The 22,314-nt window shown below is 40.9% G+C and overlaps 1 protein-coding gene across 1 annotated transcript in view; it reads right to left on the bottom strand.

Annotated features, from left to right (window-relative positions):
• Window positions 1-21,401, bottom strand: part of ank2b (ankyrin 2b, neuronal) — a 119,903-nt gene extending 98,502 nt beyond the window's left edge. Inside the window, 2 exon segments of the mRNA XM_030075794.1 lie at window positions 10,107-10,208; window positions 21,144-21,401. Of these exon segments, the coding sequence (XP_029931654.1) occupies window positions 10,107-10,208; window positions 21,144-21,278 (237 nt within the window). The 5' untranslated portion in view covers window positions 21,279-21,401.
• Between the last annotated feature and the right edge of the window lie 913 nt (window positions 21,402-22,314).

The following is a 22,314-nucleotide window of genomic DNA, read 5'->3' as shown; positions in this document are numbered from 1 at the left end:
GGCCATTCAGGCAGAGGAACATCATGTTAAAATATAGTATTTTGCATTCAGGGTTCCTACACATTTTCTTAAATCAAGGACTTTTCAAGCATTTTCACTGTTTATGGCTATTCAACATGATTATTTCACTTCATCACATTCAATCAGATGCTATTGTGGCTATGAACAACAAAATTATGTTTAGTGAGAGCATTATACAGCAGGGAGACAAATTAAAAGGAAAATGCATCAAAGTTTCAAGTTTCAAAGTGTGTCACCGACCCAGCCATTTACTATGAAAGTAATGCACTTACAGGTTTTTAAACAGTCTCAAGCACTTTATTCAAAACCCAAGCACTTTTCAAACCTTCAAAATACCACATTGTAATTCAAGTGTTTTCAAGGATTTCCAACACCCATACGAACCCTGTGCATTGTAGTTTCAGGTATAGCCTATATGTTGCATCTTCAAATAGGCAAACAGGCAAATAGCATAATTACAGTATATTGAATTATTGATTTATTCTTCCATAATTGCTGTTCATAAATCTTGGCAGTTAAAAACTATCTGCGTGACCTACATTCTTATGGTCTTTTCAGATGTTAAGAGACTGTCCTCCTTCACACCCAACTAGATACGCAGGGTCTCTTTGCTCTCCTCATGTGAATAGCGAGGCAGGTAAGCATGACTTAAGCTTCTGTGCACTACTGTATCCCTGCCAGTACTGTATTTTCTTAATAGGCTGCTAACTTTCAAATTAGTTCAGTTAGCTCATTTACAAGTAAGCTGAGCGGAGATGAGTTGGCTAGTTAGCTTCTTGTCTTCACATGGAAAAAAGTTAAAGACAAATCAAACCTGGCAGCAGGCGGGTGTGTGCATGAGACCACAACAGTTTGCAGGATTGTGCCTGCTTGTCACTTCGCCTGACAGATTACCCGCGCCTCCCTGCCCGCCCGCTCACCTGTCATTGAGAATGAATGACTTAGGTGTGTCAATTTCTCCCCGTCTGAAAAGACTATTAGGGTCAAGATGGTTTCTGGGTCAAACGTTGTTGATTTAGGTTTACGTGTCATTTTAACATCTACATGGGACCTTGCCATCAAACATAACCATGGCCAAACAATTCTGCACCACGCAGCTGGCCACGCTGAAATTACCTTACAAAGTACTAACTGTCAAAATGGCTCCTAGCGGGATTCCCAACTCACAAAGTAATCACCAGAAAGCTACAAAGTAAAAGGGTCATTTAATCAAAATCATGAAATCACAGCGAGCTGGAGAGGGTAATGTGAGCACTGAGACCTGAAAACAAGTCTGCTATGTATCAAAACCATTTGCTATTATCAACTGGCAGCCAGGCCACCTTTCCACTATGGTAATAGAGTCACCACGGTCCGTTTTGATTGATCTTCTAGGACTGTCTTCTTGTCAGAGCAGGTGATATGTGGACTGTGCAGATCTGGTGTGTGTGCCTCAAGGTGTTGCAACGTCAAACATATTGATTCCTTAGGACCTATCCACCACCTCTTTAAAGTGGTAATGATCAGATAAACTGACCAGAAACACAGTTTATCCACCTCTTCATTGGCAGAATAGAGTATGCCACCATTTTAGGCTGATATGACATTAATATGTACATATCAATAACCTGTATAAAACTAGTAACTAAAACTAGTAACTTGTGTCAAGCTGATGAAAGGTGAATTAAGGATCGTAAAATGTAGTTGATTTCAGATTACATTGGTGTTTGTTTGCCTTGCAATGATAATAGCCTGCAGGTCACAGTTTACAAACCTTTTCATTTACCTACTACAATATCACTAATGATAATCAGGGTGGGAAATTAGCCACCACCAGCCAAATGCAAGTAAATATTTGAAGTGGTGGGAAGATTTTTGTAGTGCACCAGACACGATGGCGGCAGCAAACAATGTAGAAACCTATAAGAAAAGAAATGAATGAAAGGTGGCAAAAGGATGAGAGGGGAAGTGAGAAAAACAACAATTTCAACAATTTAAGTGTTTGCTTTGCCAAATTTATGTCTTAGATAAGGCATAGTTAAATTCATTTGTCACAGGGACAAATAACTGGAGGGAATGTAACCCTCTGAGACATGAGCAAATTCACTCAGTTTCTTTCAAAAACACTGGAAAAACGGTGAAAAACAATTACCTGTGAACTGGAAGATTTTTTTTATTTATTTATTTATTTTTTTTTTTATTACATTAGATCAGTGATGCTGGATTGACATCAGATGCCTTGCGGACGCCTTTCACAAACCTTTATGGACCAGGAGTCACTCAGTGAGCCCAAAAAAATTCCCACCGTAAATGTAATTACTGGGAAAAAAGTCTCTGGTAAAAAATGAGTGGCTGTTAAAATTTGGGCATCCACCAGACACTGTGGCAGGTGGACCAAGGAGTTAAGCTGCCACCCCGATGATAACTGATCAAGTGCACTTTCAAATCCAGTGCAGTCCAGTGTTTTGATAGATGTAACTAGGGAACGTGCTATCTTGGACATGTACATCCATCCAGACAAATTCCCAAATGTTTCTGTTTTGCCACTTTGTCATGTGTCATATATCTGTCTGTGCATGTAGTTGTGTCTGTGTCCAGGTTCTAGGTCAGGATAATGGATGGATAGATGGTGGTAAATGGTGCATGAATGAACAGAGGTACAACTCTGACTTAAGAACTGAACTCTGTCAGGCTGGTATGAAAAAGACAACTGGTATGAACATTTCATAGGAAAAGAAAGCGTTTTCAGTGATAACATTCACCATGATATTTTCGGATATAGCAGAGGTCATCTGCACTCTTCAAACAGAGCCGAGTCCTCTCTTAGAAGATGGTACTGTCAGCAAAACATCTTTGTTCTGTCATTTTTTGTGCAGTGTTTGTCACTGGAGCACTCCGGATGGATTATTTGTCTGTCTGTTCATTTAATTAAGTACAATGCCTAACATTTGACAAGGGAATTGGCATGACATTCATTTCTTTGGTAGATTATTCTGTCCTATCAGCGTGCCAACACTTTAGCATACATTATGACTGACTGATTGTATTCAACAATAAAAACATAAACACAGGACTTGGACTGCAGGTGCAGGTTGTTTCAGAGACTGTCAGAGATAAAGCTTATTTCCATTGTGGTCCTTGATGTTAAGGGGTACAACAATCCATCTGTCAGCAAATGACAAACTTGACAACTTATACATTCAAAAAACACTAAATACTATACAGCACAGACACTACATCACAAGAGAAAAATCACATTAGGCATTCAATTCTCAAAATGGAAAACACCTTAACAGCATATAAAATAATAATTTAATATAATCTGTTCTTACACTACCTTTTTACAGCAATTCTGAACCTACACACTCTGTCAACTACCTTAATGACTTTGGGTAGCTGTATTGTTAACAATAGAGAATGTTAAAGTTTCTTTTGAATAACACCTTTGTCACAGAAAAACAACTTTATTCCACTTATTGATGTTTGTACATATGATGATGGGATAATGCCAATAAAGACCTATAGCAGGCCCTTAAATTTGTCCTGTCATGCAAGCTAGCCACAAGAGGGAGCTGACAGTTATATGCAGAAATGTTACATTATTACATTATTGCAAATGTATTAAAGGCCCCATGGCATGAAAAATGCAATTTTCGTTGTTTTTTTCATGATAGCCGGTCTCGGGGCCACATAAATCCTGTCCCATGCATTAAACCTGTGATAAATGGAGAAATGCACACAGCGCGTTCTTTGAAACTATCCCTTTAAGACGAGCAGACAAGCACTTCCTCCTTTTTGTGATGTCACACATAAGGCGACTCCGCCCACTTAAACTAGAAAGCCCCAGGTAACAAGCTAACAAGTTAGCCACATGTCCAAGAAACGCTGCTGCGCCATAGACCGATGCAAGGAGGCTAATGTTTCTCTGCACACTCTTCCAAAAGAAACACACGTTACAGACCAGTGGCTGATGGTCATTTTTTCCCAGGTCCCGCAGGAGTTTAGTCCACATTTGCTCGTCTGTTCAGCACCGACTTTTATCAGCCTGACACAATACAATGCTGGTTCCACAAAGACACTGTTGGTAAAGCACACTGCTGTCTCCACACTGTCTGGACCAACATCAACTCCGCGACCAGTAACTGATTTTTTTGTCTCTGTCTCATCAAGACGGTAACATTTTTGGAAGTTGCCTGTGATTTGCCCGACCGTATGTCACTCAGAAAACAGTCAGCCAATCAGTGGAGAGATGCTGATTCTCTCTTGTGCTGCCAGAGCTCTGGGAGAAAGGCAAGAGAGAGGAGCTGTGAAACTATATTTAGCAGACCACAGGTACTCTAAACCACAAATACATCTTGCAGGGAGATCAACAGTTCAAATCAAACCCTGGAAAAGTGGACAGCATGGGGCCTTTAATAAAAATAGTTATGTGGTTGAGTAAACCTGAAAGTATGATTGGTGGACTCTTGCTGACAACACGTTGTGCTGACAAAGCCACCATCTTTAGCGTTACAAATCTTCCCATTGAAAACTGGTAGTGCACTGTCCATATTAAACTGTCTCTCATCTGAATGAGCTGAATAAATGTGTATAAACGCTTACATAGACAGTCTAGGAACCGATAACAGATTATTACTGGTGACACTTCCATAATGAACATGCTTGTCAAAATCGTCCATGTTGGTGACCTTATTTGACAAAGTGGGAGAAATCATGTGGAAGCATGATTGGAAGGTGGATAGGTTTAATATTTCCAAGCAGTAAATATGAGCAAGGAGAAGACCTGAACATTTATTCTGAACAGAGAGCTCATATGTACAGTTATAACGATACAGTGTGAATGCGGTATAGATATATGAGCAACAGAAATAACATGTAAGTAACTTCCTGTCCTCCTGTTGCTTTCTCTACCAACCAAATCCCTCTCAGATTGTGTCCTCAGTCCGGGTCTCTGTCATGTTGCTAAGGTCAGGATTATAGCATTATGGCTTGTGGGAGGGAGTGTGCAGGGGTTGGGGGACAGTGGAGAAGGATGGAAAAGGACAAAGGTAACAAGAGCCAGCAGATAAGATAAGGAATCATGTGGATGTCAGCATGTTCCAGGATGAGCTGAGAGGTCTGACTGAGCACACCAGGCAGATCAAAGCACTTTGTCGGATATATGACGGTGGTGTGCAATGCATAAGAACAGAGACGGAAAGAAAGCTGTTTAGAAGTACTGTTGTGCAAATTGTGCAGTACTGATTAGAAAGGCTGAATGAAAAATTTACAATAATCAAACACTTGTTGATAAAGGAACTTGATGATAATTGGCAATGGAAACACTTTGGTCAAATAATATTTGACCTGCCAAGAATGTCATCTGTGTTAGTGTACAAGTCACTGTCCAGGTTGTGTAACTGGTTGTTGGTGCATGACTGTAACAACTTCTCCAGTTCACTTCTTGCCATTTTGTCCCATCCAACTGTTAAGCTTTACAGCTGGATGGACAAAGACGTACAAATACACAAGCTCAAAATATGTTTGAGGGCTAAAGAGATCAGCGCTCACATCATTCCTGCCACACAAGCTGACGGCAAATAAGTGTCTCCACATGCCACGAAGCCTCCGCCAAGCCTGAGATTTCCACTTCATGTGACTGTTGTTTACCAAGATGACCGGTGCCACTGTTGCCAGGACAGGACTATTTACACCCTATCAGGTTTCACTGCCCCCCTGACCCCACTGTGTACCGCCTCCAAGGCTGGAATGCTAATGGGCTTGGAGGACACTAGATAATGACCGGGCCTAAATAAAGAAGGTCCCTGTGATCGTACACAGCCTCCTTGCCCACAGGAATGAAGCAAGATTTTGTGCAATCTTGAATGGCAGACAAGTATGTGTGTACTGGAATTGGTAGTGAACAACATGAGTGAGCTACTTAATATGTTGAGCACTTTGAGAAGTTCAAAAAACACAAAAGGAGTTCATTAGTACACTGTGGTTATGCTGTCCACTGTGCTAAATTTAATTTGGCGCTGGGGGTGAACGTCCTTGATCCATACGCTTCTTGTGGTTTCTCCCAGTTATTACATCTCAGTGATTGGAAGGTGGAGAGGTTTAACATTTAACACTTCAGGCACATAGCCAATTCTTTTAGACAGAGTAATTTACAGTCAGCGAGCCAGAAGGGCTGCAGTGTCTTGGCTGTTGCAAGGATCGAACCTGTTAGCTCAAGGTTATAAAACTATCAAGTGAAAAACTAGGCCATCAGGAATGTTATAAGGACACTGCCGATGGCCCTTGTTAATGTGTGATCTATGAATTAAGGTGCTCGGATTAGACCAATAAATTGCCTATGTTGAACCGTTTATTAAATAAATGGCCAGTCAGTGATAATTACACCAAACCAGGTTATACTGCAAATTCATTTTAGTCGGAAGCATAAAACCAGCTTGCTATGCCCTAACTGAAGCATTTCTGGAAGCCACAAAGTACCAAACAGCATCTTTTGAGGAGCTGTGGGTGTGGCTTAGGTGATGACAACAGCGAGAAGCTACAATGCACTTAACTAGAAAATAGAAACAACAGGACATCAGCATAGATTTTCCTTATACAAACAGTAAGACTTATAAATACTGTTAACAAAATACCAATATGATTACATTAAGCAATATTTTTAATGCACTCACTCACTTCCACCATCACAGGTGCTGTTATTTCTTTAGCTTTCATGCTGTCATACCACGAATATGGTTTATTTGTCTGATGGGATGAGTTGGCCAATGATAGACAGATGGTTGATCCGAATCAGCTGCTACACATTTTTGTATACACATTGCTGCCACCCCTTTTTCAAGTTGGTTTGAACCAAACAGCCCAGACTGAACAACAGAAACCAATGCCAGGCTAAGTCAGTTATGTCTGTTACTAACATGGATTCTTTCCTAATCACAGCTAGTCCAGGTCTGTATATCAGTCTAACTGCAATGCAGCATTATCAGATGATCAGATGGTAAATAAGTATTTATCAATATTTTTTGTTATGGTAGAAGGCTGACCAGAGGGATCACTCCAGTGTGGTGTGGAAAGATTTTACTCAACACTCTGTCAAACCTACAAAGAAGCATGCCTCACCCTGAACTAGGGAGCTAACCTACCTAAAACAAATTCATTAGAATGCCTTCAGTGTGCCATGGTGGTCTAAATGCTGTTTAAGAAGTTATTCCTCCCTGAAAAAATAGGGAATACTTGTCATTTTGACAAATGAAAATAGTCAAAGGAAAAGATACTTAATTTTGGCAGCAGTATTCAAGAAACTCATATTAGTCTAAACCTAAAGGTCCCAAGCAGTCAGTAGTAGAACAGATAAACTACCTGAGTCAGCACAGGCCTAGTTTACAACAGATGTATTATAGCATACTCAGGTCCCAGCTTACAAAATGGTGTCCTCATTTCCTCTTTTCAGGGCTTTTCTGTCTGCTGCTTCATTACTAGGATGCTCAGCTGAGTGTTTATTTTGCCTGAGGGGGCAACATGGACAAGGAGCAGGATAGCAAACATGCTGTATTTTGCAATGATGAACTGATCCATTTAAGCCATTGATTCTGCATGGGTTGGTCTACCCAGAGGAATAATTAAAAATAGCTTGTGAAGTATGATAATCATCTATTTCATCCACACAATAACGTTTGATCCTTATCCTGGGTTGCATCCTTGCATCCGTCATTGCCATGCTAAGTTTGCTATGCTGGCGCGACTGGCAGCAGAGCTTATATAAAAGCCCTGAATGGCAGAGTTCAACCAATCTGTATGACAGCCCACCTCGAAGAGAGGATGATTCAATTTTGGAAGAGACCAATGAAATACAAAGGGGAAGGAAATCAAGTGCAACCAAATAAAATAAGAAAAAAGTTCCTTGGAGACCTTAATTTATTCTGTCTGCTGACTATGTTTGTATATTTGTTCTGTGGTTAAACTTCAATAATTATGTACTGTAATACAAGAAGACTTCTCCATACCATATAATATAGCTTTGAGATTCATAGGGTTAGGGTTATATATTAAATATATATTATAAGCTTGTTGTAAGTTATAAGCTTGACTTATTGTTTAATAGCAGCACTTGTATTCTGTCCTGAATGTAATTTGATGTAAACTTGTTCCAAATGAGCAGTGTGACTGGTCAGTAATGTAGACACTGTAGCTTGTTGTGCAATCCTTTTAAGCTGCTATTGATGGCAATAATACGTGCTGCCACGTCTAGTTGCAGTCGAAAAAGACCTATTGTGGACATTTGTGGTACTACTTAAAGTACTGTGTGTACTACTGTGACTGTTTCTCAAAGTTATTAGTTGATCATTCAGCACAGTTTGCTCTAATTATATACTTGTTATTTATTTCCCTCAGATAACCACAACTACTCAGATAACCATTGTTACCTGCTCTGGATTAAATGTAAATGCATTTACTCTCCTGAGAAATTTAAGATTGCTGACTGAACTCCTAGATTGCTGCAGTCTTTCTGACAGGGGACCTAGGCCAGACTTGTTTACGCCAACATTTGATTCATCTATCTACATATATATATGCTGTTGCCGTGCATGAGCTACGCTTTCACTTGGTGCACGAGCAGATCTGTTTCCTCTGCAGAGAAGCGTTCCTTTTTACCTGGCAAATGCACGATTAGAATGGCAACCTGCCAAGGTGCAAGTTCACCTGGCTTTTAAAGGAAATGGCCAAAACACTCCCATGATTAATTAAGAGACTAAGTGTCTCTCAGTCTCTAAGTCCGTTTTGAACCATGCGTCTGGCACAACCATCCTTTTTTTCACTGTTAAAATAGTGGACTTGGGCATGCCCTAAATGCACTTGCACCATGCTCTTCAGACCGTGCACTTGCATCATTACAACAGAGCCCTTAGGTCTCTCTTGAACTACTGCAGTATTTTTCCATACATGCGCTAGCTTGGCTCTACTCAGTTTGACTCAGCACACAGTTGGGATTTACATTTCCATTACTACAGGGCTACCTGCTTTGAATAGTTTTTCTCTCAAGCAAATGCAGCTTATTATGCTGATTTATTATGCCAAAACTATAAACTACAATTTACTTAGTACTGCAAAAAGGTATGTTTTTAGTGAAGTATGAGTACATTCCTAACCTCATTCTATATAAATGTAGGTCTTCATAAACAATAATATACCCAGACAACACCACCAATTGCTACTGAAGCTAAACATCAAAGAAAAGTGAGCAAACTGAACAATATCGAGAGGGCGATAAGACACAGGATGTAATTTTCTAAAATATTCTTTCTGGCATTTCTGTGCAATTTCACAGTTATAGGAGAGAGAGACGAGGCAGGAAGAGAGAGGGGATGACATGCAGCAAACTGCCTGAGGTCGGATTTGAAACCAGGATGCTGCAATCAGGACTCAGCCTTAACATATGGTGCACGCTCTTATCTGGTGAGCCACCGGGGCGCCCCGCAGAAGGTGATTTTTAGCATGTTCATTGCTTGCTATAGCCACTGCATTACGCTGCATTACATAATCTGCTGTTTCTTGGCGAGCTGGGAGTTCAGAAATCGCACCTGAGCTGCCCAGTGGGAGTTCCCAGTGGAAGGGGCATTCGAGAGCACTTTTCTGAAAGGGACCCATCTCTGTTCCCAAGGCATCTTAAACAGTGTAGCTATGTCTCAACATACTGTGCACTAGCATGGGGCTCTTTATCACTATAGTGTACTAAGTTGACCATTTGCTCAACATAATGTATGCTAGCATGGAGGCCACTATCACTCAACATAGTGTGCACTGAAGTGTTTGCACAGACCCTATCACTCAACAGAGTATATGCTATCTTGGAGCAAACTATCACTGAACATAGTGTACGCTAAACAGTGATGTTTGTGTTAACTTTTTCATCACCTAACACATTTCTTGAGCCATGGGGCAATGTACTAAAAAACATGACAGAAAATTTGGTTTATTATTGCTGGTAGCTATAGATTTGATCATGTTTCATCACTGAGTCTAGTATTGGCCGTTTCTTTAAGAAATGAGGTTTTGACTTTATTATATTGCGATGTGTGTCTGTGTGTGTGTGTGTGAGTGTATATTTGTACCTGATTACAGGTGCTGATGTCCACTCCCCCTTTCAGATATTCCAAAACTTTGTCGATGTTTCCTGCCCTTGCTGCTCGCAGGAAACTGGTGTTACTGTCCGACTAGAAGAGACAGAGAAGAAATACATTAGAAAACAATTTAATAATGTCAGATGAATGTCAGACAATCCACATTTACATTTTGTGCTTTGGCAGGCAGATCTGTTCAAAATCATAACGCACAGTTTAATAAGTCGCACTTTTCCCAAAGTAAACTCTGATTTTAATTGGTTTCAATTGTTAGCTGAGCCATTTTCTTGTTTTTTTTTTTTTTTGGTGATCACACAACAGAGCACAGAGCCACATTTGAGTGGCATGACCCTGCACTCACCCATTATGTGGGAAAAAGTCTGAGCAAAATCTCATTTGAAACGAAGAGAAACATCACATGATTTGAGGATGAACTAAGCACACTGAAAATGTTCTGGAAAAAACAGCAGACCTGCAGAGTCTGCTCATTTGATTTTTTAGGACATAGCAACATTCAACTTCCTTGGTGCAGGTAGAGCCTGGACGTCAGTGCTATATAAAACCTAGTGATTGAAGTTATGAAGTTTTAGGTCTCCTTGGTGACAACATCAAAATGAAAGCAAAAACAGTCGGACTTAATTTTTATTCTGACATAAAGACACATCTCGTAAAAAATTGCGATATACAGTCAGCTTTGATTAATTGTGCAGTACATGTATGCCTTCTTTCATTGTGCATAAGACTGAGAGTGTCCTAGGTTTGGAAGGACATGTCCCTTGTATTTGGATGCAGACTAAGCTGCAGTTGGAGAGGGACCAAGACTGTAAGGGGGCAGAATGATTCAGCATTTTCCTCTTGCTGCTTTCTGCTAAACTAATACCTGACTCACAAACAGCTTTTTTTTTTTTTTTTTAAAGCTCCTAGCTCTCAGCTCCCTGCTGTGCAAAAACACCTTACTAATAACAATGTGATGCTTCACTTATCACATTCAAATAGTGAAACAATTTGTTCAATTTACTCGTTCCACAGGGCAGTAAAAGGTCAGGTTCAGCTCCAGAACAGCAGCACTGCAGATGCAGGGGATTGGCTTTCTTGCCCATGAACCCATCAGCAGACATTTTACTGACACCGGGGCTTGAATGCTTCCCTCATGGTTGAAAGACGGTCTTTCGCTTGCAGCCAAGGTCACAGCTTGCCCACAAGGTACCCTAGGATTTTCATTACTGAGCTCTTGTAGCATTGACAGATGCTCAGTTGAGGTGACAGAGTCTGATTTAGTTACAGCGTCGCCCACAGCTCTTCCCTTCCTTTCCCACACTGAAGCTTTGTCTGTCCCTTCTTTTGTTGCAATCTGTCACGCAAACACTTAAAGCATTACCTGCACTGTCCCTACTCACATTTTCTCACATACACACACAATCGGCTGATGCAGACGGTGATGCAAAGCTGGACTGTCCTGTGCAAGAGACAGTGGTAAAACAGCAGCAGGGGATAGTGGTTGAGATTGCCATGAGATGAGCACTGACTCTGCTGCAGTGATTTCTACTTCACATACATACCAATACTCAGCCTGTCTGAAGAATGTGTGTGACCTGCAGTCAGCTGCTGTCTGGATGCTGCAGAGGACTGCACTGCATCAACTCACACACACACACACACACACACACACACACACACACACACTGGAGTTTTCTGCAACATTGGTACAAATACTTGATGCCTTATCAATGGTCACCAGTGCTGACCTTGCAAACCCACAAGTTCAGGGCCTTTTCTGTCTACTGGGAAAGTTCACCCATTTAGAAAAAATTAGGCTATTTCACTTGCACCTTTGCTCTTATGTATAGGACAGTAGTGGTGCTATCTTTTGGATCTGGACACTGGCTGGATGCTCCAAATGCTCACTGTTAGCCTCCCGCCACTGAGGTGGACTTCCCTGCAGCTAACACTCTTAAAAATAACTGCCTAAATCCACTCAAATTGTTTAGTAAATGACAAGGTTGACTTTCAGGGGGCTGCCCTAACCACAGTGAGTAAAGTAATATCACATTTGTCAAAACAGGCAAACAATCCCTTTTAAGTGAAGACAGCAAGGTGGCCAAGCAGATATAAAGACGATACGTTAAGCAGATGGTTTGGGTTGAGGCCCCTGTTGAGGTGATGGTTGTGTCAGACCCGTTACACAGCAAACTCAAGCAACAACTCTGACAGCTACACCTTTGCTGAACCACGCACAATCTGTAGTCATTCCAGCCAAATAACATCTGGACAGGGATATCAGACATCTGGCCAACATAGTGGGTAAGTGGCTCTTAAACCCCTCCTGGAATTTGTATATTGTGATCCCAATTATTAATCCAATTCCAACCAAGTTGAAAGTTGTCACGATGTTTGCAAGAAGCTGATGGTTTTTAGAAAATGGCTAAACTTTTTCTTCACTAAAATGGCCAAATCATCAGAGCATTTGTCATCTTCGCCATTCTTTTCAAAATCTAGCCCCTTTTTCCCAAAACCTGGTGCATTCAAACTATACATGAACCAGCTCTACCATGTCCCATTTGCAAGAGAGCGTTTGAGATGAGATGGAGGATGATTCAGATTCGTTTTATTAAACTTGCAGGTAGAAGCCGTGTGCACTTTGTCTTGCATTTAAAATGCATTTTTATATACATTCCTTTGATCATGAAGCTTGGATTTGCAAACTGTGATTCAGAACACAAAGCCGACCTAAAATATAAATGGGCCCTTTTTCATGAATCTATAGTATTATAATCATCAGCATTAATTATATGCTGATGTTGACTTGAAGGTTTCTTTAACAAGACTGGAACCCCAGCGCAGTTTGTTTGTAAGTTGTTGGTTTTTTCTCTTTAGAAATAATAACAGATGAGCAGTAAATTTTTTGTGCAGTGTGCTTGTGCTGATGTCACAGAATTTTTTCTGTACAGGACTTTGTCCATTTGAGGAAAGTAATTCAGTTCCCACAATTCCAAAATTTTGTGGCAACACCATTGTTTTTGTTTTTTTTTTTTTTTTTTACTGGACCCAGTGCATAAAGACTTTCTAATAAAACTGTGCCATACCCTTGAGGGAGTGGCTCCTGCTGGCTCATACATGTTCTGACAGTGTAAGCATTGTATTCTAGCTGCATGACACAAAGCCACCATTACCAGAGTGGTTGTAGCCCACTGATGATATCCTCAGATTCCTTTTTGACTGTCGAGTCACATTATACAAGACCTTGCCCTAATCATCTATGTGCAATCAGCGAGTTGCTATAGTGATACTTAGGCCAACATGAGTCTCAGACAAGTGGGGCTTTTGAAGGGAAAGCACTTAACATTCAAGAGAAAGGGAGAATTGTACCAGCCAACTTCCTACAGAAATTGTTTTTCTGTCCTGCTTATTGCTACAAGCAGGACAGATGGACGTGCTGCTGCGTCCTTGCTGGGTAAAGGTGGAAAGGCTGCTGCAGTAGGCCTCCAGTTTTGGAAAGGGCCTCTCTGAGGTGAACCTGCAGTGAAAGAACTGAAGATGAGAAGGAAGCTAGCCAGTGAAACTCAAACATCATTGCTTTATGTTTCTCTCTGCGCTGATCAGAAAGATGTTTTCAACCTCTGACTCTTTGAGCTGTGAAAGAACAACATCATCTCTGAATGTGAGTCTATCTCCCTCTCGCAGACAGGTCCCTCCCCAACAGGCCTGAACAGTTAATGAAATATTACACAAATCACATCATCATTGGAATAGTTTTTCAGGGAAAATGAGAATTATAATGCAAAAGTTACCATTAGCACAAAAATCGTGACTCATATCACAATTGCAATATCTGTCAAGATAATTGCAGAGTGATTATTATGATAATTTTTTAGCATCCTTCAGCCCTACTTCTCATGCACATCTCACTAAGAAGTGACACACTTCATGGAGTCCCACTTGTCACACTGATTAAACTCCTGAAGCAGGAAACAGCTGTCACCATGGCTACTGACTGATACATCTTTTGACAAAATATGTTTGCTCGTTAAAACGACGCAGTGACTGAATAAAAAAAATACATGTAAAAAAAATGTATGCTCTATGTCGAGTCTCATAATCTCCTTGGTCTTTTCAGCTTCCCTGCAAATGTTTACCATCATCGAAAAAATCCCCATTTTGTTGAGAAATTTATTTTAAAGTTATTTGAACTTTGGGACAAAATTATATTTAGTAGTGACACATATAAAATGTCATTCCATGATGTTTAAAGACAAATGAACAGGCTGTGTAGAGAAACAGTATTTAACAATTATTTTACTAAGCAGAACCTAAATTTGTTTTTATGTCTCCTCTGTCTTTCTGCATTCAGATCTTAGTTGAATGTTGTCTGTCCATTTCCACTCCAGCCCTTTAAGGCCCATACCAATGATTTTGCATTTTTAGTGGAATATCTAGAATGTATTTCTCCTAATCTTTTCCCAAAACAAGTAGCCATATTTTAGAACTCCCATATCATTTTTCCTCTGTTTTCTCCAGCCTGTGAGATCTTTAGTTCCCCTGAATGACTTGCAAAATGGCTTGCTGTGATGTAGACTGTAGGCCAGACACTGAAAATCACTGCTATGGTCCTTTAATGTGGCAAACCCTGGGCCTCTAGGCTGGACAGGGCGAGGGTGTAGGGGCAGGTTTGGGACTGGGCCTATATATAGCTCCATTCTATATCAGTCTCTCTGCTCTTGTGCCTCGACAGACATATAACTCCAAGACTTAATCAAAGCTGCCAAACGTGATGACGCACCGTCCTGAAGGCCTTCCACCAACCACCAGATTACATCAAACATTCATTTACAAAGTCACTGTCTTCGTCTGGCTATGAAAGCTTTATCAATAATGCAACACCCCCCGCTTTCCCATGACTTAAGCGACCGGTGCCGAGGCTGGAAGCATCCCCGCCCCTCCCAGTTACCATGGAGACGAGGAGCGCTGCCCTCTCTCGTGAGGTAACCATGACAACAGGGCTTTCTGTCTGTCAGCAGAGGGAGCAGAGAAATCATATGTAGACCATTGCCTCTGTCTGAATATTGTACATCATTCCTATGGAAAAGCTGAGTCATTAAGTGTGTGTGCGTGCATGTGTGTGTGTGTGTGTGTGTGAGATGTGTGTGTCACTATCAAGAGCTGACCAAAAGCCAAAACCACACATGATGGAGTCATCGCCTGTGGCAATACAGATGTCATATCTCCATTAGAGAGAGAGACTCGGCATGCATCCCAAACTGTACACACACACACACCAAATCAAACTTTATTTATCACAATCCTCACCATAATATGGTGAATCTCAAAGGAATACACCACTGTTTTTTCACCCCAGTGCTCCAAGCTAACTCTTTATTATTTCAGCATTTTGTGTTTTTGCTTTTTTAGATGGAGAGTTATGATAATCTAATGTAAAAAGACAAGTCCCTAAAGTTATCATCCAATAAATTTACATCTCCATGGGCAAAAGTATTTATTATTTATGCATCTCTAATTCACTGCCACATATAGCTGCGTATAATTTAAGATGTCTCATCTTCACCTGACCCTAATCCTCATTCTAATCCTAATTCAAATATTTATTGAATTCTTGTTCTTCTAACCGCAAAACCTTACAAAGATATTGGGCCTCCATATGAATAGAACACACACACACACACACACACACACACACACACACACACACACGTTCACACATAGGTGGCCACTGTGTCCTTGTTGATTTGATAAGAAGAACACATTCTATTCCTGGCCACCAGGGCAGAATAACATATCACCTGTTTACTAGCAACCACACTCAGCAGTCAACCTTAACATTTCAGCCATCAGTGCTAGCACTGTGTGTGTGTGTGTGTGTGTGTGTGTGTGTGTGTGCACTGCTAACTCTTTTGAAACCAACAGCTAAATTGAATCAAGTGCATTGTTGTCAAGCTAAACACGAGTTTGTTTTTGAGCTTGACTACATGACTGGGTCTTAGCAGCGTGTTCCTCCAGAGCACAGAGCCTGTTGTTCATCATTCTGAAGCTGACATAACTGGAGCAATGGCCGAATAGAGGAGCTGTCAAGTTTTTTTTTTTTTTTAATGCTCTGGACCACCAAATTAACCGTAAATAAACTACAGACCCCATCAGAAATGATTTTGCCCTGAAGGGACACTCCCATCATGACATATTTTGGTTGAGGCTACATTCAGATGCCTTTGCAAGCCTTTAATCACAAAGAAATCTCATCATCACTGATTTGACCTTTAATAATTAGAAACATAGTTTTGTTGTAAGTTTTTAAGTACTTCAATTTTGCATTTTTGTGTGTTAAATGTGCAGTCATTTTATCTTTCTTATTTTTCTTCTAATTCTTTATTAATGTTCCAGTTTTTTTTTTTTTTCTTTTTTGCTAATTTGCTAATAATCCTTTTCCCCATCAAATTCCCTTGATCTCTTTCAAAAACATGGGGAAAAAACATGGGTAAATTAGCCGGCAATTACCCCAAATCAACTAGACATTAGTAAAACATAAGAAAATCAGCACTGATTTGAAGTAAAGTGCAGATTAGTGATGCTGTGTCTGATTTCTTGCAGACCCCACTCTGACAAGATTCACCTTCACTGTGACACATCATATTTCAATCTGTGATCAACAGCAGCTAACCTGCGCAAGCTAATGCCATTCCTCACAGAACAACCAGGAAATCCCCTGAGGTGTTCCCGGCCAATCAGAGCTGCCCCACTGGACTGATTAGCATACTGGACCAGGAGGTTCAGCTAAATTTAGTCACATGTTCATACAGCAGAAGGGCAGCGTGCATGTTCTGTTTTTAAAGAGGCTTTTGTGCCACTATACTGATATAATGGTCATGTTTAGTATTATGTACTTGATGCACATTTGAAATCTAGAAGCACAAAATAACTGAACCATCACGTCCCAGTCCTCCAACAGGAGAAGTGCAGCTTATGGGTTTTATGGGTATGAGGGTATGGATGGTGATATCTGAGAGCCAGCAGTTCCTTGCACTTGGAAAGGCTCACATAAAAAATGAAGTCTGGACTGATGCTCGTGATTCATCTGTGTCTTCATGTGCTCTGAAGTGATATGAACACCAGAGAAGGTCAGTTAACCACAAACCCTGGCAGCAGGACGTGTCACCAAAGCTCTGCCCAATAAACGAGCTACATGTGAGCGCTGGTTCACATGAGACTGTCGGCAACCAAAACTAACTCCAAACAAAAATCCACTGGGGTTCACAACAAAGAAAATGACTGCTCACCATGCGATTTTTCTTAGCAAGCTGTGTCTGCGTGTCAAACAAATATGATTTAACAAGAGCTGACACCTCACAGATTAAGAATTGATTGGCCATTACAGTTTTTGGGGGCTGTTTATTTGCTGAAACATCCGAGACGAGAGCAGTGCAGGAGCAGCGTGAGAGCCAGGATCCAGTCTGTTCACCGCTGCTCCATCAATATGAAAGCAGCTTCTACTCATATTCATTAGCATTTAGGAATGAAAATGGATGAAGCTGTTAACAGTGGAGCTGCACACAGCAGTGCAGGGACAACAACACGGCACACACACTGCCCTTGTATTTTAGCACTTCCCCACAGGGATTTGCGATGTTTCCATCACAGTAATTAAAGCAAACTCAACCGACCGTGATATTTGTCAGGACTTGTCATTTGCAACAGTCATTTTGAGTTTTTAGCATAAAATGGCCCAGCCAAACTGCACCTGCATTGTCCTTTTTCTACAACCAGCAACACGGACGAGCTTTAAAGAGGAGACGTGAAAAGATTCAGATCACAATGAGTTGAAGCTTTCTTTACCATACAGGTAAAGTTTTTTCATCAACTTGCATTGTTAAATCATTTTGAAAAATGTGACATTATTTCACTTCCTCAGTCACTGTTCTGTAGGACAGTAGTGGTGCTATCTTCCTCTCATAGTTACTGAGTGCTGGATACTGGCCGGATGCTCCACATGCTAACTGTTAGCCTCCTGCCATTGAGGTGGACTTCCCCCCAGCTAACATTCATTAGCATTTGGAGTTTTGCAGGTTAACGGTTAGCGTTTGAAGTTTCCCCAACTCTTGGTTTGCATGCTCTAATTTGGAAGAACACAAAGTCCACCTCAAATTAGTCCACTCTCATAAAATTTTGTGAAAATGAGCACCAATACACTGCAAAAAGTCAAAATCTTACCAAGATTATTTGTCTTATTTCAAGTCAAAAATGTCTTATTCCTAGTCAAAATATCTCATTACACTTAAAATAAGACATGATCACCTCAGAAGTAAATTGTTTTTAGACAATTGTCTCTTGTTTCAAGTGAAAATTTGCTTGTTTCATTGGCAAAATTTGTTTCTTGTTTCTAGCTCATTTTCACTTATTCCAAGTGAATTTTCACTTTTTCCACTGGCAAATTTTGCCAATGAAACAAGCAAATTTTCACTTGTTTCAAGTGAATTTTCACAACAAGTGAAAATTGTCTAAAAACAATTTACTTCTGAGGTGATCATGTCTTATTTTAAGTGTAATGAGATATTTTGATTAGAAATAAGACATTTTCGACTTGAAATAAGACAAATAATCTTGGTAAGATTTTGAGTTTTTGCAGTGTAGACCTTTTTCACAGCAGCCACTTTGACATGAATAGCAGGTAAACACAGTGTTCCCAGTGACATGGAATTAAGGTTGTGCTGCTTTCAGGTGGAACAGAGACAAGTGCTGGTTCACTGCAGAGACTCATCATTAGTAACAACTGTGTTTACCTGGGCTTTCACTTCAAAATGGCTGCTGTGGAAAAGGGAGACGGTGCACTGTGAACAGCGAGGTATGTCAAAGAGATTCTGTCATATATTAGAGAAGGTGATTATGTATGGCTTTCTTACGAGGAAGCATTTTTGTACCATTTTTCCTTCACGCACTGTTTGCCACAACATCAAGCCGTTTTAGTCGCAGTACTGACAGCAAGCAAGACAGTTTGCAGAGTCCTGCTCCGTGCATCCTTCACTGTAAGGCTTTTTGTTACATTCCATAACAGCAGTTTATTAATCATCCTTTCATACATTTGTCAGGCAGTGCTACGGCTTTCAGGAAAGTGTGCCGAGTCAGAAAACTGGTGGTGAAAGCAATCGATACTTCCTGTTTCATTCTGCCATACACACACACACATACACACACACATTCACAGAGAGAGAGACTCAGCAACACTATTGTCTGCACTAAGTAATGAAGTTCAGCTCTATTTCTCACACTGCTTCTCTCTTTCTTTTTCATCTTCTTCCACTTGTGTTTCATCGCACTGCTCAGATAACGGTGCTCAGCTGGAACATGCATCACTACAGGTCACGTTTGGCTGCTGGGTCACCACCTCCTCCCACTGACTGGCCAATTAGGTTTAGTCTGGAGCTACCTGTGCCATACTACTCCCACACACACACACACACACACACACAAGGTCTGCACATTTCATCAGGTGAAATCTGACCTTTCAGTGCCAGTTAGAATGAAGCATAAGATCAATTTAGAGATTCTTAATGTGTAAATGTGTGAATACTGTCTGAATAAATATGATAATTATTTTCTAAAAGACAATGATGGGAAATGGCTGGTTGGATGACCATAAACAAGAAATGCATATAGTAAAAGCTCATGTTTTTATACAAAGATATTTCTTTGACAGTAATAAAAAAAAAAAATGTCAGATGCGGTGGGATATTTTCCCTTGTTTCCAATGCAACTGCATGTTTCAGGGACTTTATAGAATTTTCAATATGTTGAAACAAGTCAGTGTAAGTCAGATCACTGCACTGCTACATGTTACTTGATTCAAGGAAATTCTGAAAGTAAGCTGCTTTGCATTCTGACAGGCGTTTTACTCGGATTCTAGGTAAAAGTAAGCTGGTCAGACTCAGCAGCAGACTAAGTGCCTGGCTGAGCTGGATATTTTTTGCTGTGTGTTCCCGGTAGCGGTGCAGAGGTGGCACGCTGCTAAAGTCATTACAACATATTTCAAATTAACCACAGTGTCTATTTGCTGCCGGGCCGGGACACTGCAGGGGCAAAAATGTCACACTGGCCTTTAAAGGGAGAGGAGAGGGACGGCCAGCCCCCACCCCACCACACACACAACACACACACACACACACACACACTCCACACACCTCCCCGTCCACTGACTAAATTCACTTGATTTTTTTTTCTCAAAAGATTACGTATTTTAAATGAGATGACAAGATAATTACCACCAAATTACCACAGAATTACCAAAAAAGTGAATAAATACATAAATAAATAAAGGAAAAAGTAAAGACAGACAGAGTAAAAACATTTACAAAAAAATTACTAATAAAGGCTAGAAAATCTCTAAGAAAAAACAAAGAGAGAGAGAAATAACCAGAAAATGAGCAAAAAATTAGGAAAACAACTACAAGAAAACTACATTTATAATATATTACAATTATATATTTTTAAATTAAATTGCTATAAAATTACCATGAATTACCCAAACATTTGTGGAAAAAAGTTTCAAGAAAACTATAACAAACTTAGAGCAATAAATAAATAAATAAATAGTGAAAGGGTTTCAAAGGGTTGATGCTGTAATTCTGACTTGAGATCTAAAACCCTTGTTTCATTTGAAAGGAGGAAAATGAAACAAAGTTTCTTTCATCTTCTTAGACAGCTACAAAAAGGTTTTGTTTTCTGTCATCATCACATCAAATAACCCAAACTGTCACTCACATGTAAATGAGTGTTGAAACTGACAATGCTTCAAAGTTACCAGCGGTTTTGCTGGAGCAAGTCAGATTCTTCAAACTTTCCCATCTGCAAAAATATCCCAAAATACATTACCAACCTCACAGCACCTATTTTAAACAAGAATCCCCCCCCGCCCCTACAAATGAAGAAGGACCTGGAGTGAGTTTTGTTAAGAGGGCAGAAGGATCCTCTCTGGCCACACTGCTACATGAAGGTGGGGTTCCACTGCACCTGACAGTGCTGAGGTCTTACCAGCATCAGTGGGGGCTGCAGAGGAAAATGCTCCGCGCAGTAGAACTCAGCATTCTGGTCCAAGTTGGACTGACTCCCGGCCAGCCTGAGCCCTTTGTCCGAGCCACACACCTTACACATGGCCGCGTTGCCCATGGCACACAGTCTGAAGCAGGCTCTATCCCATCAGAACGTAAGGAAATCAAAGTGGTGGGCACATTTACCCACTCTAGCAGTTCCTAGTCCAATCCCCCGTCCTCCTACTCCAAACCCTCAGAGGTGACCATGCACAGGGGACCGAGGATGGAAGCCCCCTCCTCCACTACACACACACACACACACACACACACACACACACACACACCCTTCACCCCAAGCCTGGCCGGGGCCTCACTCTCCCTGAGTGTCAGCGGTGCTCTCGTCCCTTGTGAACCCACTGGTCGACGTGGCTTTGCTTATTGTCACTGCTGCCTGTGCCCGCTCCACACTCATTTGCTAATTCCAGTTCCCTGTCCATTGACCACCAACCCCCCCCTCCCCATCCCCACCTCCCTGCCCCCCCAGCTATTTTTACACCCACCAGCCCAGCTATGCATGGAGAGAGCGAGAGAGAGAGAAAGGGTGGTCGGCTGGGGCGGTATGCCAAAACAGAGAAGAGGAGGGGGGCATCGGAGACGCAGGCTTTCACTGACATGAGTTTTTAAAGGACCACACCAGTGATTCTGCATCTTAGCATAATATCTACAAAATGTACATACTTCACATTTCTGAGAATCTTTTCCTAAAGCAGTCGTATTTTAGGACTCTGATATCATTTCCCCTCCCTTTTATCCAGCCACTGGTTTCCATTCATTCCACTAGGACATGAAAATGAACTTTCAGAGACTTCAGACTTTCCTCACAGCAGAATTCCATCACCTCCACATTAGTCTTCCTAAAATCTGCAGCACTATGGTGTTTTGGCGACTTTGAATTGGAGATTTTGATTAGTGAAATCTTTAGTACCACCATGTGTGATGTAAAATGTGGCTAATGTGTTCATCCCACGTTACTCAGTCTCAGAGACAGCTGATAGATTTGTTTTGGTGATTTCCAACTCCTCTCCTCAGACATTTATTGCCACCTAGATAACTCATTATGATCCTGCCAGATATGGTGAAATGTAATACATGTGTTTAGTCATTTATTCTCA

This window comes from Myripristis murdjan, chromosome 18, assembly GCF_902150065.1.
Source record: "Myripristis murdjan chromosome 18, fMyrMur1.1, whole genome shotgun sequence".
Lineage (NCBI taxonomy): Eukaryota > Metazoa > Chordata > Actinopteri > Holocentriformes > Holocentridae > Myripristis > Myripristis murdjan.
This window is presented reverse-complemented; position numbering and strand designations above follow the sequence as displayed.